The sequence below is a fragment of the Sceloporus undulatus genome, chromosome 6 (genome assembly GCF_019175285.1).
Source record: "Sceloporus undulatus isolate JIND9_A2432 ecotype Alabama chromosome 6, SceUnd_v1.1, whole genome shotgun sequence".
Classification (NCBI taxonomy): domain Eukaryota; kingdom Metazoa; phylum Chordata; class Lepidosauria; order Squamata; family Phrynosomatidae; genus Sceloporus; species Sceloporus undulatus.
The window spans coordinates 86,215,939-86,232,649 of NC_056527.1; the positions used below are offsets into that span (position 1 = coordinate 86,215,939).

The 16,711-nt window shown below is 42.2% G+C and overlaps 1 protein-coding gene across 2 annotated transcripts in view; it reads right to left on the bottom strand.

Annotated features, from left to right (window-relative positions):
* The window catches only part of CDC27 (cell division cycle 27), a 33,163-nt gene extending 21,581 nt beyond the window's left edge, over positions 1-11,582 (bottom strand). For both annotated transcript variants that reach the window (XM_042475791.1, XM_042475790.1), the window contains exons 1-4: positions 11,260-11,582; positions 3,712-3,787; positions 2,285-2,432; positions 904-1,029 (exon numbers count right to left, since the gene is read on the bottom strand). In XM_042475791.1, coding sequence (XP_042331725.1) covers positions 904-1,029; positions 2,285-2,432; positions 3,712-3,787; positions 11,260-11,286 — 377 coding nt within the window. In that variant the 5' untranslated portion in view covers positions 11,287-11,582. The remainder of the gene's footprint in view (positions 1-903; positions 1,030-2,284; positions 2,433-3,711; positions 3,788-11,259) is intronic.
* Positions 11,583-16,711: the final 5,129 nt, after the last annotated feature.

Genomic DNA, 16,711 nt, shown 5'->3' on the forward strand with positions numbered 1-16,711 from the left:
CTCTCTACCATTCTCCCGGATTCTGGAAGCATTCTGGGGCATGCATAGTATCTGGGACACCAGCTCAAGAAAAGAGAGACCCTACACTTGTCTCTAGACTCAGGAAGAGGGCAAGGATGTTCTCTGACCTCCTGCTTGGCACTAGAGGCAGTAGCTAAATATTCGTCCTTTTTTGCTGCTTCCAAGCATTTCCGAAGGTCAGCATGACATCAGGGAAGAGACCATGTCACTTTCTCCAGTTAGGGGAAGGGAAAGTCTGATGATAATCATAGATTTTGGTTAGATGTTGTACAAAATTTGTGGACCCTGGTTGATTAGCTCTGCCATTGTGATTTGACAGAAGCTCGCAGCAAAGAAAAACTTCCAACTTTGCAAACAAGTTTGTACAAGATAAACTCTTTTCTTTGGAGAAAATGAGTTTCTAAACATCTTGGGACTTCCAGATGTTAACATTAGGCAAAATACTACAAGAAGATACATATTTCTTAACTATGAAAGTGCCTTATACAGTCAGACCACTAGTCTATGTATCATGTCAAAACAGAGAAGGGAATCATGCAACTCTTTAGCTGTTGTTAAATTGCAGCACCCAGCAATTCTTACCATTGGCTAAAACCGCTGGAGTTGCATACCAATAACATCTAGAAGGCTGCACAATTTTCACCATAAACTAGATTTTTCCCACATAAGTGAACATACTCAGAAAGAAACATCGAATCTGCATCTTTACCATGCAAGTAGAGACACTTATTCACAAACAATTCTTATGCTGTTCTTTGCTTGAATAGCTACAAACTGAGGCATAGGAGCTGCACACCTGAAGAAAGACACATAAGAACATTCTGGAAGGAAGGAGAATGCAAGGAACAATAGCTTATCCTTAAAAAGAAAAGAAAGCCATACCAGTACACATGCCCCAGGAGCGAAAGTGTGAAGCATGCAGAGTCACCAAACTCTGTCACAATGTCGTCGTGGCTTTTCTGTTTGTTGAACACTCCACCAGACAGAATCTGTTCTCCTTCTGCAAGTCTGTTTTAAGGTAATAAAATAACAATGAAAACAACGATGGAGAAAATGAAAAAATTAAAGAAAAGAAAGAAAAGTGTAGAGGAACTAAGTGAATGACCACACTTGTAATACAACCAATAAAAATTCAAATCCTTGCTCTGTCACAGACAAGGTACATGTCTCAGGTGCAATTCCCCATTTACAAAATGGGCACAAGGGACTTTTCACATCGATTGCTATATACATGGTACTTGATATTAAATAACCTGCCTGCCTGCCAAATTTACCAACCTTACAGAGAAAAATTTTCCATAGCTTCTTTACCAAAGTCTGCCACAATGAAGCTATTTTTGCAATGTTTGTATGGATTCAAGTGCCTTTCCCCTGGCTTAGTTTGCATGGTATAAGCCTTGTTTCCATAAACAATTTCAGCAATACAAATGTATTGCATGTCAACAATGTTGCTGGTGAAAGAGCTGCTTTTCTAAGTACTGTCTTCTTCAGTGTCCAGGCCTTCATCATCGAACAATACAATGGCAGATAAAGAAAATGATAAAAGAGCTTCAGTATGAGTGATGAAGAAGAAAGTGTAAGGAAACAGGAGTAAAAACAAGCTGATTATCTAACCATAATACTCCATTCATCTCCTTTAAAATGTTAACACGAATCAGTGTGCAGAAAGAAAGAGAGCTGTAAATGTTAAGATTAAGCACAGCCCCCTGTGCCTCTGAACCTTGCATTCTCTTTCCCTAGGCCTGCTTCCTCATTAGATCCCCTTTTTCTCAATTCCCTTGTATTTTTACCAGCCTTTATCTCCTTGCCCTGTCCTTAGTCTTTTTCCTGTTTTACTCATTTCATTCCCCTTGTTTCTAGATTCCTTGTCCCATACCTTGATGATTCGCTTCCCCAGCCTGAGACTTTCATGATATAATAGCAGCTCAGTCAAGTTTCTCTGCAAGAGAAACTTGCAGATGACAGATATCAAAAATCTGTCATGTTTATAGCACTCTAAGTGCTGGAAATGCTTAACCCTTACAGCTCAGTTCAGTATTTTAAAATCCCAGTCTTTCCCGCTCTTTCTCTTTTACACACACAAACGCTCACACTTTGTATTTTTTCACCACTGCCTTTACAAGATCTTCAATACGTTTAGTAAAAATTAATTCCAAAACAGAATCATTCCAAGATCTGAAGAACCAATGGATAGTGTTAATAGGCTTCAAAATAAAACAACCTTAAATTACAACAACACTAACAAATTATAGAGGCAACTTACTTGCTGAGGTCAACACAGCACTTGGCAAGTAAATATTTACACTGTGGGGTGGTACAGCTGTGTCCTTTAAGGAGCCTGTATGCCTTGTATGCTTTTCCTGAGCGATAGTAACAGGTTGCCAATAAGAACAGGGCATCTTCTGAGTGAACTGTAGAAATGGAATGGGGTACAAATGGAAAGTATTAGCATCCTTTTATCATTCATTTTATTTAGTGAAGTAAATTATAATCCTTCCACTAGCAACCATGACAAAGCTCCAAACATTAGCACTGGGCTGAACTGAGGGCTGAACTCAAGCAATTACTGCCAGCCACGCCAGGCCAGAAAGCAATTTTAAAATCCTCTCCTCCCCCCCCAAAAAATCAAAATTAGAAGTGACCAGACATTTCCTTCTAGTTTCCATTTTTAGCATTAGAGGGGTGTTCAGGATCTATGAACACAGAACCACTGCTCCTAGACACAACCTAAGTGTCAACTTCCAACCCACACACACACTGGGACAGGGGATATCAGAGGGGGTTGAAAGCTTCAACTTGGGGTTGCATGAAGTCTGTAAGCTGCACGTTGCGTACCTCTGCCTTACAGGAACAATATTATCAGCTCTACCACAAAAAACTGTCAACATGATCAATTCTACTTCATGGTAAGAGCTGTATACTAATCTTGGGTAGAAGTATAAATAGTGGTGGTGGAAAATCTCTTCCAAGTACTATATGGTCTCATAAAGCTATTCCTTTCAACATTCTAGTTTAAAACTATCCTTCTCATTAGTGGCCATGCATCTTTTAAAAATACACATCAATGACTTAATTTCATAGAAAAATAAAAAACCCACCAAAATAGGTTTTTTATTTCCCTTGATTTTGGTTTGGATTTGGTTCCAGGAACCCCCATGGATAACAAAATCCATAGATGCTCAAGTCTAATTAAATACAATGGCATAGTAAAATGGATTCCCTTGTATAAAATGGTAAAATGAAGCTTTGCTTTTTGGAATTTATACATTTTTAAAATATTTTAAAACAGTGGATGCCTGAATCCGTGGATAAAAAAATGTGGAGATAGAGGGCTGGCTGTACTTTTCCCCTCTTAGCAACACACTCTGCCTCTATGCCCTTAGAATTTAAGGAGCAAGACTTTGAGAGCAAAGCTCTCAAACAGGCCTTAACTCTGTCAACCTCTTTTTAAGTATTACCCACTACCACAACCTTCAAAGACAGTATTTTGGAAATGCAACCCAATTAAATCAAAATGTTTTCAAGCTTATGCTAGGACTTTCATATCATAAGGTAACTTTAGCACTCCATACAAGAACATACCTGATCACTTTCACAATTGGCCTCCACCTTATGACTAACATTAAAATGGTAGTTTTTTAAATTTCTGAAAACAATTCTGTAAACCTTAGAGTTACAGCAGATGCGTACCTTCTGCATATAGTCTCTCTGCCAGAAACACTGCATCTCGATAAGCATAATGGTTAAGTGCTTGCCATATAGCAGCCTGTATGAAAGGGGGAGAGAAAAAAAGGGAAGATTAGAATGCAAAGAGAAACTAAACACAGGGAGAAAACAAGAACAACCAATGCCTACAATACTGTTTGAATTTGGTTTTTAAACAAATTATTTTTCCTCCTAAATAACATTATACTAGTTTTTGCAAACAGTAAGAGCAACGATAATTACAGTGATGATGATGATCTTTTTAATAACTCAAGATGTTTTCTGAATTTAAAAAACATTCATCTTTTCTTTGTAAAAGAGGGAAAAAATCAGCAATGGTTGATGACACAAACCTACAAAGCTGTTCACTTCAGGTGAACAGAACTACAACCACGGGCATGCTTTAATTCAGGGGCAGGAAATATGATGCTGCCCAGTGGTTTTGCACTACAACTGTCTGCAGGGACACAGCCAGCAGAACTGTTTCAAGTGGTCAGGGGCCTTTTACACACAGGCCCAGATAACCTGACAACCTGCTCTGAACAACTTGCCCAAGCTCTGAAAAAGCTCTGACTTAGATGTTAAAATCCAGTGGATGTAACTCTAGCTTACACTGCTTCTCCAATGACAATTGATACTTTTCAATTTGGCACCCCAAGGTGGGTGTGGACAGGATTCTTGGAGAGGTGAGAGCAACCAAATATTTGAAGGAGCTTGTTATAAAACCATTACTACAAAAAGCCATCCCTGGACCCCACCATTCTGGAGTATTATTGGCCAGTTTCTTACATCCCATTTTTAGGCAATGGTCACCTCAGCGGATGGCCTGTCCAGGTAGTTAGAAAGGGAAGTGTGTCTCTGTTGGTTCTTCTGGACCTCTTACCAGCTTTTGATACTATCAACCATGTTATCCTTCTGTGATGCCTTGCTGGGATGGTGGCTCAAGAAAAAAGTGCTTCTCTATCTAGTATTCACTCCCTTGGGAATGGAGTCCTCCATGCTTTCAAATATCCATTATCCTGAAATATACCCGCATCTGAAGGCTGACTAACCTTTCATTCATTTCAAGAGGAACATTTTCATTGCTTCGTAAAAGTGAGTCAGGCTTTACACTACATTTTAGCACTGCAGCTAACCCACTACCCTGAACAAACCTAGTTCTGTCACTACAGCACATTAAGGCAAATGAAGAACCACATTTACTGAATATGGGTAACTTTATGATTGCGTAAGTCAGAGTTTACCTGGAGCTAAAAGATGCAGCAAATTTCAGCCACATCATGAAGATGTGTGGCTGAAATATCTGCCTTCCTGCTGCAGCTAAGCAAATCCCCATGCATTCAACAGTCAATTTGAATTCATTTTCCTCTTATCTTAAAGAAAGGACAGCAAATGACACATTATGGAGAATTTTGCAAAAGCTACCAGACTTTGTAATCTGTGCATGAATTTAAAGTTTCTAGAGACATGAGCAAGAAAGAAAGACATCAAAAAAGGAAAACAAATATTTCCAGCATATGCCACAACAGGTCTTATTTACACGGCAGCTCATATTTATTTATTTTTGTACCTCAAGTATGGAAAGGCATGCAGCAGAATAACAAGGGCATTTTTACTGGACGTGGGTAAGGAACCAAGCTCTGACACACCCCCACAACAAAATAAGTACCAGGGGAAGAAAAAACTACATATTCTTTCTCAAGTCATTCTTACAACATTGTATTCTGTGGAATACTAGCTTATCATGAACAAGGTATGTATTGATGGATAGTCAGTTTGCTCCCACCTTGCTCCTCTCACTAGCACAAACAGTTAAACAAAACAATTTGTCAAACAGGAATGGGGGGATATAAACATAAACAAAGCTTTGTTTGTTCTCTTTGTTTAATTTGTTTTTAGAACCAGGGATCCTGGTATGTTGCACCTCAACAAATCAGAATTCATGAGAACAAACCATGGTTTAGAATTGTGACTTGTAAAGGGCACCATAAGCAAGGATCTCTGGTTTAGACACTGCTACTGAATTCTCCATTTCTAGTTCTTTAGCTGCTCACATTCACAGAGAAGACAAGTGAGAATTTACAGGATGCATGCACAAACACATAGCTCATCCAAAGTGAAATGTGAACACAGACTCCATCACCATTAACTTCTGAGGGCTGGGGTGTTCATGACAGGTTTGTAACATAGCCACATAGGCAAAGGTCCAAACAGACATTTTGTGGAAACTGAGGAAGAACTGCAATACATGCTTTCAAATGTGATCCAAATAAGAGAGAGAAGGAAGGGAAGAGATACAGATGATATAGATGGGGCAGAGTGTCAAACATAGTACACAGGCAGAAATAGGCAACTTTGTCCCCAAGCAGGAAACTTGCATTTCTATGGGCTAGTTATGACTCTATACATAACAAATTAAAAAAAAACCTTAACCAGCTGGATGCCCACATGTCTTAATACTAATGTTTTTCGATCAGGTTTCAGTCTATTACCTAAAGATTTTGACACTGTCTTATGAAAATTTAGATATGGCACATAAAATGAAAATATTTCACAAGCCTGGTAAAGTATCTAACATTAAAATTAATTGAGATCCCTAATAGCTTGGCCTGAGAGGGAGTGAACAGGCAGGCCCAGCTCCACCAGGGCTAGCCTGAAGAAGAAGAGCCCTCCCTCCATGATAACTGTCATCCTTCGGCCTGTGAGGGAGTGAACAGGCAGGCCCAGCTCTATCAGGGCTAGCCTGAAGAAGAAGAGCCCTCCCCCCCAGTCCACCTGCCTTGGTCCAGGCCTCAGAGAGAGAGAATAATCACTGGACCTCATTCCCTTTCCCACCACCATTCCCTTCTCCTTCTGTGTCATGTCTTTGTAGATTGTAAGCCTGAGGGCAAAGAACCGTCTAATTAAAAATAATAATTGTAAGCCACTCTGATAGCTTTTAGGGCTGAAGGGCAGGGTATAAATACCATAAATAAAAATAAATAAATAAAAATCAAGGATGTTGACATTTTGGGATACGTTCACCTGTCTCAGAGGCCTTTAATACAAGCTGATTAACAGATGATATAATTCATTTTAGGAAGAGAAAAGTGATTATCTAGCACTCTACTGTTGCAGTTCATGAATAGTTGCCACAATAGTAAAGTCATATTATTCTACAATAACTGTGTGCACAACTAAAATTTGGTGATGCTACCACTAGATCACAGCCAATATGGTGTAGTGGTTTCAGCATTAGACTGTAATTCTGGAGATCAGGGTCTGATTCCCTGCTTGGTCATGGAAACAAATCTTGGGTGAATCGCCCACTCTCAGCCTCAGAAAACCCCATGATAGATTCACCTCTGGACTGCTGTAAGTGAGAAATTAGTTGAAAGCACAAAACATCACAAAATACTACAGGTATGGCTACTGATGGAATGCAGCCAAAGCAATACTAAATGCCTAAGCAAAAAACACAAATAAAAAGCATTAGAATCTAGCATTCTTGTTCACCAACAATATACAGTGGTGCCTCGGGATACGAAATGATCGGGTTACGAAATTTCCGGGATACGAAAAAGTTGGATTGGCAAAAACTGTTTCGGGTTACGAAATATTTTTCGGGTTACGAAATTCATTTCGGCGCGAAATTCAAATGCTGCAAAGTGCAGCTATAGGCTTTCCAGTGCTAACGGAAAAGTGTTTCGGGTTACGAAATTTTCGGGTTACGAAAGGAATGGCGGAACGAATTAATTTCGTAACCCGAGGCACCATTGTATTCTAGATTTGAGTATACATTTTATGCTGTGATTAGAGTGGTCAAGAGTAACATTAATGAAAGCCACAAATTTCAAATATAATGCACTTAAAATCATGGGAATTTCCCCCCAGCCCTTGTAGCTGAAATGAAACATGAAAATAAATGATTTGGCTAACGTTCCTTATTGTTGTCCTTGGGCAAGAATACTAAAAAGGAGGAGGGAAAGGTGTGGATTACACATACCTAAAAACATTTATATATTTTATGGCACAGACACAAGGATAATAAGAAATCAAAATAGTTTCCCTAAAAGGTCCAGTTCAGACCTTTTGGTCCATTAATGGGGAAGACAGGTGGAGGTGCGCACATTTATCCTGTTTTTCTACTTCTGCAATGGAAGCATTCAAAGCAGCAGAAACTATGGGGGCATGCAGATGGGCCCGAACGAATGGTGCATGGCTGTGCCGGTGCCAATCGTGCTGGGGTCACAGCAACTGCATGTGTCCAGCCCCAATCCAGGCCGTTGCCACTGTCCTCAACTCAGCCACCATCAAGAACCACCTTCTCACTATTTTTTCTGCTGGCTCTTCCGGGTTGGTGCAGGCTCAGTACAGCTTCCAGCTGTATTCATGGCATGTGGCATCTAAATGCCACACCCCCAATGTGGACCGAAGCTGGCGCTTTTAGCCCATCTGTTTCAGGCCTATATCACTGAGTCAGTGAACTTACCAACTATGGGTGAGTCTGTCTATCCAACTGGAGTTTTAACTGGCTTGACAACAATTCAGACCTCTACCGCTTCCCTGGTTTAAAAGAGCAATGGCATACAGAGTTCCACAGTGTCCATATATAGGTGTTAACCAACCCCAATGTGTGGATTACCCAACCAAGTGGTTTCCTGGATATGCAAGCAAGCAAAAGGACAAGTTGGAAGAATGCAGGACACCACAGGATGAAAGGCAAGACACTAAGCAGATATCCCTTAGCACCATCTTCTGGAAGTTGCCTTCCAAGAAAGACTGAAGCCACTATAAAACGGTGCCTGCAACTCTATCCAAAACAATCCAGAAGACTGCCAAACACCAGTAGGAATTCCAACAGATCCATCACAGATGCAATGCCTTCGTCTAGTTGCTGAAACTGCCATTCATGCGATTGATCAAAGCAGTTTCAGTTCCTAAACCAAGATGGAAACCAGAGTGAAACGGGCCAAGATTATCAAAAAAGAAATCTTGGAGCTGGGCCACAAATACAAACTCAAGGATTTTTCTGAAGAGTGAAACAGTGGACACTGCCCTGCAGTTGCCCAATCTAGTAGGAGTGTTTATTAGATAGCAAATTATTATTAACAAATAATTGAAGAACATTGGGCAGTAAGCAGAAGGAACACTGAAAAAGCAAAGTGGTGGCAGTGGATATAATTTGTAGAATAATTGCAGCTACTATAAAGGAAGCCATGGGATGAGATTCTTTGTGGAACTGGGGGTGACAAGGAGAAAAGAAGATGAATAAAGAGAACAGAGACTTGACAGTATTTTTAATAAAGAAGGAGAAGGCAATATAGAAAGCTGGAAAAATCTCAGTGATCTACTCAGGCTCTGCAAAGGTTTTATGACACCTCTTGCTACTTGCAAACCTCTTATGCCCTGGGCTGGGATGTCACCTGAAAATATCATTCTGGCTTCTAGAATTCTGACATATTATCCCAGCTCCATTCTGTCTTCTTGCTGCAAACAGGGAGAAGCTGAAGGTAAGAGGAGTACTACAAGATCATGGAGGAATAGAGTAGGCACTCTGGGGACAAGAGTCTCGCCTATCATTAGGTAAAAAAGACAGGTATTTTAAGAGTGCAAATGCTAGGATGGGGAGACAATAAGAAGCAATAACAAGATACTGCCAAACAGAGCTATATATCCTTAAGACAGAATTGTGGCCCTGGGTGTTGTGGGAGATGCTGGTTCCCATGCTAGCAATGAAGATTCAGCTGCTATCTTGACAGGCTTTTGTGCCACCTTATCCTTCAGCTGAGGCACCAAAAGGTCTTGGGCCAGCTCTCCAAGCATAACCCCTCAATGACTTTTTGCGGAGGAACAAATAAGTGACGCGCAGTAATAACCTAGGGTAGCAAAGTGGAGAAATGCAGGGAAGAATAAGAGAATATGCATGCAATACCAAGTGTAAAAGAAGGTGCACCATGGGAATGAGAAAGATGACTGGGATTATGACATCTGGAAGCAAGACATTAAGAAACTATCTAGTCTCTAATTACAGGGAAATCATTAGAATCCAAATATATAAGCAAATTTTTAATATATGGAACTTTTAGTGCTCTTGTTGTTGTCAAATGCCCTCAGTTTGACTTTGACCCATGGTGATCCGCTGGATGAGACACCTCCAAGACTCCTTGTCTTCCACAGCTCTGCTTAGTTCCTGCAAATTCATACCTGTGACTTCCTTAATAGAGTCTACCCATCTAACATGCGCCCTTTCTCTCTTTCTGCTTCCCTCTACCTTTCCGAGCATTATTGTTTTCCCCAATGAATCATGCCTTCTTATGATGTGGCCAAAGCACAACAGCCTCAGTTTAGTTATCCTGGCTTCCAGGAAGAGTTCAGGCCTGATCTACTATAGAACCCATATATTTGTCTTTTTTGGCCATCCCCAGCATCCTCAGCACTCTTCTTCAGCATCACATCTCGAATGAATCGATCCTCTTCCTATTGGCTTCGCTCACTGTCCAAATCTCACATCTATCCATAGTGATTGGGAACGGCATGGCTTTGACTATCCCCACTTTAGAGTTCTGAGTTATATCTTTACACTTTAGGATCTTGTCCATAGTTGCTCTTCCCATTCCTAGTCTTCTATAAATGGGTTATTTCTGTAGTGTGTTTTGGACCCATTTCAGTTTCCTTGTTGAACTCTTTTGACTGCTTCATTTTCCTGGTTATCTGGGGTGATAGCGAGGTAGAAAGGTGATGGGAACGAGGTCAAAATGTGCAATTTTGAAAACCACCCACATGGTTCCTTCCAGAAGAAGAGGCTGACGAAGAAGGTCTAAAACAGAAACAACCCAGTTTGAGACGGCTTTGACTCAATGCTAGGGAATGCTGGGAACTGTAGTTCTGTGAGATGTTCAGCCTTCTCTGTCAGAGAGCGCTCTGGTGCCACAATAAACTACAACTCCCAAGATTCCCTCTAGCACTGAGCCAGTCTCAAACTGGATCATGTCTGTAGTACATTGACGTCAAAGAGAGCTCTGGTGCCATGATATATACTACAACCCCCAGGATCCTCTAGCACTGAGGGCAGCCAAAAAGCAGTCTCAACCTGGATTGTTGTTTCTGCATCTGGGATGCTAGCAAGGGAGAAAAAAGGGATGATAGAGATGAGGACGAAAGCACAAATCAGAAAACGACCCACATGGCTCCTTTTGGAGGAAGAGGCTGATGAAGAAGGTCCAGGACACACTGCAGGAACAACCCAGCCTGAGACTGCTTTGGCTCAATGCTGGGGGACATTGGAACTGTAGTTCTGCGAGATGTTCAGCCTCCTCTACCAGAAAGAGGTCTGGTGCCACAATAAACTACAACTCCCAGAATTCCCTGTAGCACTGAGCCAGGCCAGTCGAAGCAGTCTCAAACTGGGTTATTTCTGCAGTGTGTTTTGGACTAATGGAAGGGGATGCCTCCCCTCAGTCTCCCCCAGGAAAAGGGGTCTGGGGAGGGGAGGAGCGCCCCCACTTCCCTCCCTGCTCCTTCCCTTCCCTCCGTAGGCCTCGGGCTCCGTACCTGGACGGGTTCCTGCAGCACCGTCATCCTGCTGCCCCCGCTGCCGCCGCCGCTGCTGCTGCCCCTTGAGGGAAAGGACCCGGATGTTGGAGGTGGGGAGAGGGCGCCCCCTTCTCCCCCCTCCGCCTCTGCCTCCTCTGGCCAGGCTCCGCCTCAGCGGGTGACGCGGCGGGGATAATAGTAGTAGTAGTAGGAGTTGTAGTAGTAATGGCGACCCGGCCCCCGTCTCATTTAAACTGGCAGCGACCGTTAACCGGAGGAGGAGGAGGGAAAGGCAAGGCAAGGCCTCGGCCCGTCAGGAGCCGAGTTTTGCCGAGCCCTTGGCGGAAAGAGACGGAGACACCCGAACCTGGCTTCGCTTGGCCGGAAAGGCACGAAGCCTCCCGAAGGGAATGGGAACCATTCACGGAAAAAGCCGAAAAGACACGAAGTCGCCTTCGTCGTCCTTCTTCGCTCGCCCTGACGTAAAGAAGTGTATGTGTAGGGAGGGGAGGGGAATAAGTAAATAAATAGCCACGCCCCCTCTTGATGTGACGTAAAGGGCCTCGTAGAGGTGCGACACCTGAGGAAGGTAAAGAGTACTGTGTATCAATCGGCGTGTCTGAGACGAAGGGTGTCCGGAAATGGACGAAGAGGTTCGGGTCCTGTAACGGAAATAGACGAAGGCACTAGACGGAAATATCCGAATGGGCCTATTCAGAATGTTGGTGGACGTAGAGGTGCGACAGCTGATAAGGAAGGCATGAGGTAAAGAGTACTCAATCAGCGTGTATGAGACGAAGGTGTCCGGAAATGGACGAAGGCGGTCGAGAGACGGAAATACCCGAATGGGCCTCATGTTGGATGTATAGGGAGCTCCAAGTGGAGTGCAGGCAACCTGCTGAGCAGGACTTTATAATGTTTAAAAGGAAGCAATGCCACCTGACTACACTCCTCCCTGAACTGGAAACAACACACTGAGGCTGCATCCACACAGGAGAAATAACCTGGTTTGGCACCACTTTGGCTCTTTCCTGGCTCAAGGCTATGGAATCCTGGGAACTGTAGTTTATCGTAGCAGCAGAGCTCTCTGACAGAGGAGGCTAAATGTGTACATTTACAGCACTATATAAATAAAGCCTAACAATAATAATAATAATATAATAATAATATCTCACAAAATCTACAGTTCCCAGAATTCCACAGCACTGAGCCATGAGTGTTAAAGCAGCCTCAGACAGGATTGTTTCTGCAGTGTATTTTGGACCTTTGCTTTCTTTGTGTTCAGCAGTAAGCCTGCCTTTGCATTTTCTCCTTTGTTCCTTAGTAATTGTCCCAAGGCTATGATGCTTTCCACCGGTAGTATAGTGTCATCCGTTGGTGTCCCTTCCTCCTCCTTCTGAATCTAGCCCTGCTCTGCATAAATATTTCCCGATACAAGTTGAACTTATATATGACACTGCATTTATACCTCAGCAACACACAAACTTCCACAATTGATCACCAATTAGCAGACCTTAATCCTCGTTTGCATTAGCCTCCCAGGCTGAGGCCAGCCATCAGCACAGAACAAGACACATGCAAATGACTCTTGCGTTCCCAGGCTCACACAGTATATATATACCCAATTTTCTCCAGGCAAAGCACTCTCTGAAGATGCCAGCCACAGATGCAGGCGAAACGTCAGGAAGAAACTCTGCTAGAACATGGCCACAGAGCCCGAAAACCCCACAAAAAACTATGCATGCCGGCCATGAAAGCCTTCGACTTCCACAACCGATTCATATTCCCAATGAGGCTTCAAGTATGTGATAAACAATTCTCAATCAAGATGGGTTAATAGCTTTTGGGGAATGGTTTTCCAGAGGCACACAGACTGCCAAATACACAAGGATAATCCAAGCCCCCCTGCAAGAGTATTGATTCTTGGATCCAGGACCCCTATTGCAGTGACAGCCCATAAAAGTATGTTCGGTTATAAAAAGAGAACACATTTCAGGCAATTTGGTATAACTCACCAACCAATATGTGAAATAAAAGTTTTAGTACACAACAGGAGCACTCCAATGTCAAGTTAGCCAATTAATAAAGATGATGTGGCCATTGAATCTTCATTGATTTAAGTTCCAGGATGGAGACTGCAAAGGGAATGAATCAGTGGTACCTGTGCAGGTATCAGGTTACACACCTGGCCATTCCTCCTGGGACAAAGAGCTCCCTGGTCTTCATTTAACTAACACAAAGGCTGCTAAGCCTGCCTTGCTGTGTGTAATCTGATATCTCCCCACTCACTAGTGATTTAGTCTGTCTGCAGTCTCTGTCTCTGGAATGAGTTCAACAAGACCTCATCGCCAAACCTTGAACTTGGGGCTTTTCTTTTTCTTCCTCAGTTTCCTGTTTGGTTGTAAAGAGTTTCGGACAATTTGAAAGCTTGCTCGCTTTTGTGGCATTTTGGACTACATAAAGATACTGTATAAGTGAAAGTATTGTTATATGTTTGGTTGGTTTGCACAAAGGAGATTTAAAGGTGGGGAGCAGAATGATGGCATAAAGCTAATTAATTGTCAGGGAAGTTACTGGTAAGTAGAAATACTGTATTTGGAGACACTTCTGAAGGGGAGCTCTCCTTCCCTATTCCACCCCAGCAGCCAGATAAGGATGGCATAATCTAGATCTGTACATGGCCCTGAAAAGGAATAAAGGAGAAATGGCAGTGTACTTTTGGTCTGGAAAGTTAACTTTTGGTGTGGACTTTTGGGGGATCTGATGTAGGATAGGACTATTAAACTGTGTGCACTCTTTAGGCCATACCTCCCTTAGGTATTAGTAAATAGTCCAACACTTTAAGTTGTTAATCACAGCCATATCTGCATGGGCCAGAATATTCTGGAAGCAGCCTGCTACGAAGTGCCCCCCACTTACCTGGAGACACTGGAGTGATATCGGGTTGCTGTTAATATGTGCATCCCACTGTGCCAACCATTGTCATGAGTCGCTCCCTCTGAGGTCGAAAAGAAGGTTCCCAGCATCAATCACATGGCTGGGCACCTCATTTTGACTTCAGTGGGAGTCTTGTGCCTGTGGCACAGAGAGAGTCTTGTGCCTGTGGCACAGAGAGAGTCTTGTGCCAGCAACTGCTGGCACAGTGGGGCACATTGCAAACAGCTGCCCTGTGTCAGTCTGGAGGGCTCTGGATTGTCTGGAAAGATCCATAGTAAAAGGTGAGTTTTAAAATCCTTTGTAAGGATATATCACCCTTATTCCAACACCTTATACAGATATGGGTCTGGTGCTGAACTGGCTGTACATTCATTCCAGGATCAGAGATTGGGCTCTATCCTCTGGATTGATCACTATGAGAAGAAGGGAAAGCCATGTTATTTGGTCCTCTCTCATTCCAAAGGAGACAACATACCAGTGGAAGTTCTTTTGGGAAGCAGGAAATATGCAGTAATAGCATAAAATTGCTCAAAAGTATCAGTGGTGTAACTAGGATTGGCATCACCTAGTGCAGTAACTCATGGTGTCACCCCCTCCATTGGCTTCCTCCCATACCACACCATACAGAATTGTTACTTGTGTTTTTTGTACTACTGTTACTCATAAATTGTAATAGCAGTATCAGTGGAATGTAACGGCAATCGTTGTGACATAAATTACTAGCAAAATTAAAATTATACTTTTAAATTACAATATCATACAGACAACCTAAATGTATTTGCCTGCACATAGTTTCATGTGGTTAAACTGAACGTTTGGTAATAGGTGATGTTTTTAAAGAAATTTTTAAAAATAAATTGTACAATATTTTTACATTTTAATTTTTTAAAAATGTAAACAACCCTGAGGCCCCTCCTTTCTCCTCCCCTTGAGCCTTACACTTCTCACCCCATCTTTTCCATTGAGCCTCAGCATTTTAAAGGGATGCAAGTGAACAGCACGGCCCATTTCTGCCACAAATTAGACCAGTGGTATCACTGCCTTCCTTGGTGTCACCTGGTATGGTCTATAACCCCTGCACCCTCCTAGTGCTGAATGGTATAAATTTTAAGTTTCAAAGAATTAAAAGTGGGGTCAAAATATGAAAAATTACTCCTTCCGAAGTGGTAAGGCCCCAAAGGACTGTAGCCAAAGAGGAGTAACTGAAAAATAAGAGGCAAAATATTTACAAATTCATGGGAAGACTGAGGCTTTTATGGGAATGGTTCTAGATAGGATCAAAATCACATCAGTGAGGGCTCTAGGGACGGCTTGAGTTTCTGTCCTTAACTCTCATTTGCAGCTGGAGACAGAGGAGCAAACTTCTAGTTTTCATTATTCCGTTGGAAATCTTGGTGCTGTGGGAACTATGCTTGCCTGGTGAAAATTTATAAACTCTTAAAAGTGCAAGTGGGTGTGAGTTTACTCAGAAGTTAGTTTCACTATATAAAGTGGAGGAGACCTCTTCCACAAGATTTGGGAAATCAAAGAGAAATTTAAACCAAAGTTGGGGATGCTCTATGATATTTTCTCAGCATGTCTTTGCACAACTGGGGTTTTACTTGGCTTCTATGTCTGTCTCACAGCTGTTATTCTTTAACATATACTGCTGCTTTTAATTATATCTGTTATTCTTTGTGATCTAATATTATGCTAGAAGGTCCGCAGATAGTAAGGGTGGGATCAAAATATGAAATTACTCTGCCTTCTCCTATAGTAAGGCAATGTTGTCAGAGACGTACCACTGAAAAGCAAGGAGGGAAATATTAACATGTTCATGGGAACACTGGAGTTTGCCTAAAAGTATTTAGAAAATGGAAAAATATTTGGGGAAAGGCAGTGCAGATTGCTGGTAGCCAGTGGTTAGAGAATGGATTATCTTATAGAAAAGAAGTGGTTAGCTGGAACTCTGAAGAGGTGCTCCTTCTTTTGGAGAGAGAAGATTTGCTACAACATTTTGTTAAAGATATCCCAAACATACACTCCTCTGAAGCTCCAGCTACAAACGTAACTGTTAGCTGTCAAACTGATGAGCAAATATGGGGTGAAATGAGAAGGCAGAGTTGCAGCTCACTATTGAAATGGTAGTGTGCCATATGGAGTTGGTATTGCTGTGGGGGGGGGGGGTTAAAATTGCACCACATTTGCCCACAGTGGTTCTGTGTACGTGTGTGTTTGTCTGATCAAATGCAAAGCTTCAAGGTGGAAGCTCTCAAAATCTTCCAACCAACATATCCTGCTCCTATTTAAGGTTGGAAAATGTATAGGGATATATCAGATGGGAACAGAGTGATGGTTAGTGTAACAGCACCCCCTTAGAAAATGTTGCTGTATAATTGAAGGTTTGCATAGCCAATATACTGTCCTCTACAGATATCCAAGTAGGACTAATTTGAACAGGAAACCAAGCATGGTTCTGTTAGCCTCTGATCTCAGCCATTTTCACACCTCTTCTCTGGCCTACACTGATGCTGCCGCCATCCAAACTATCTTT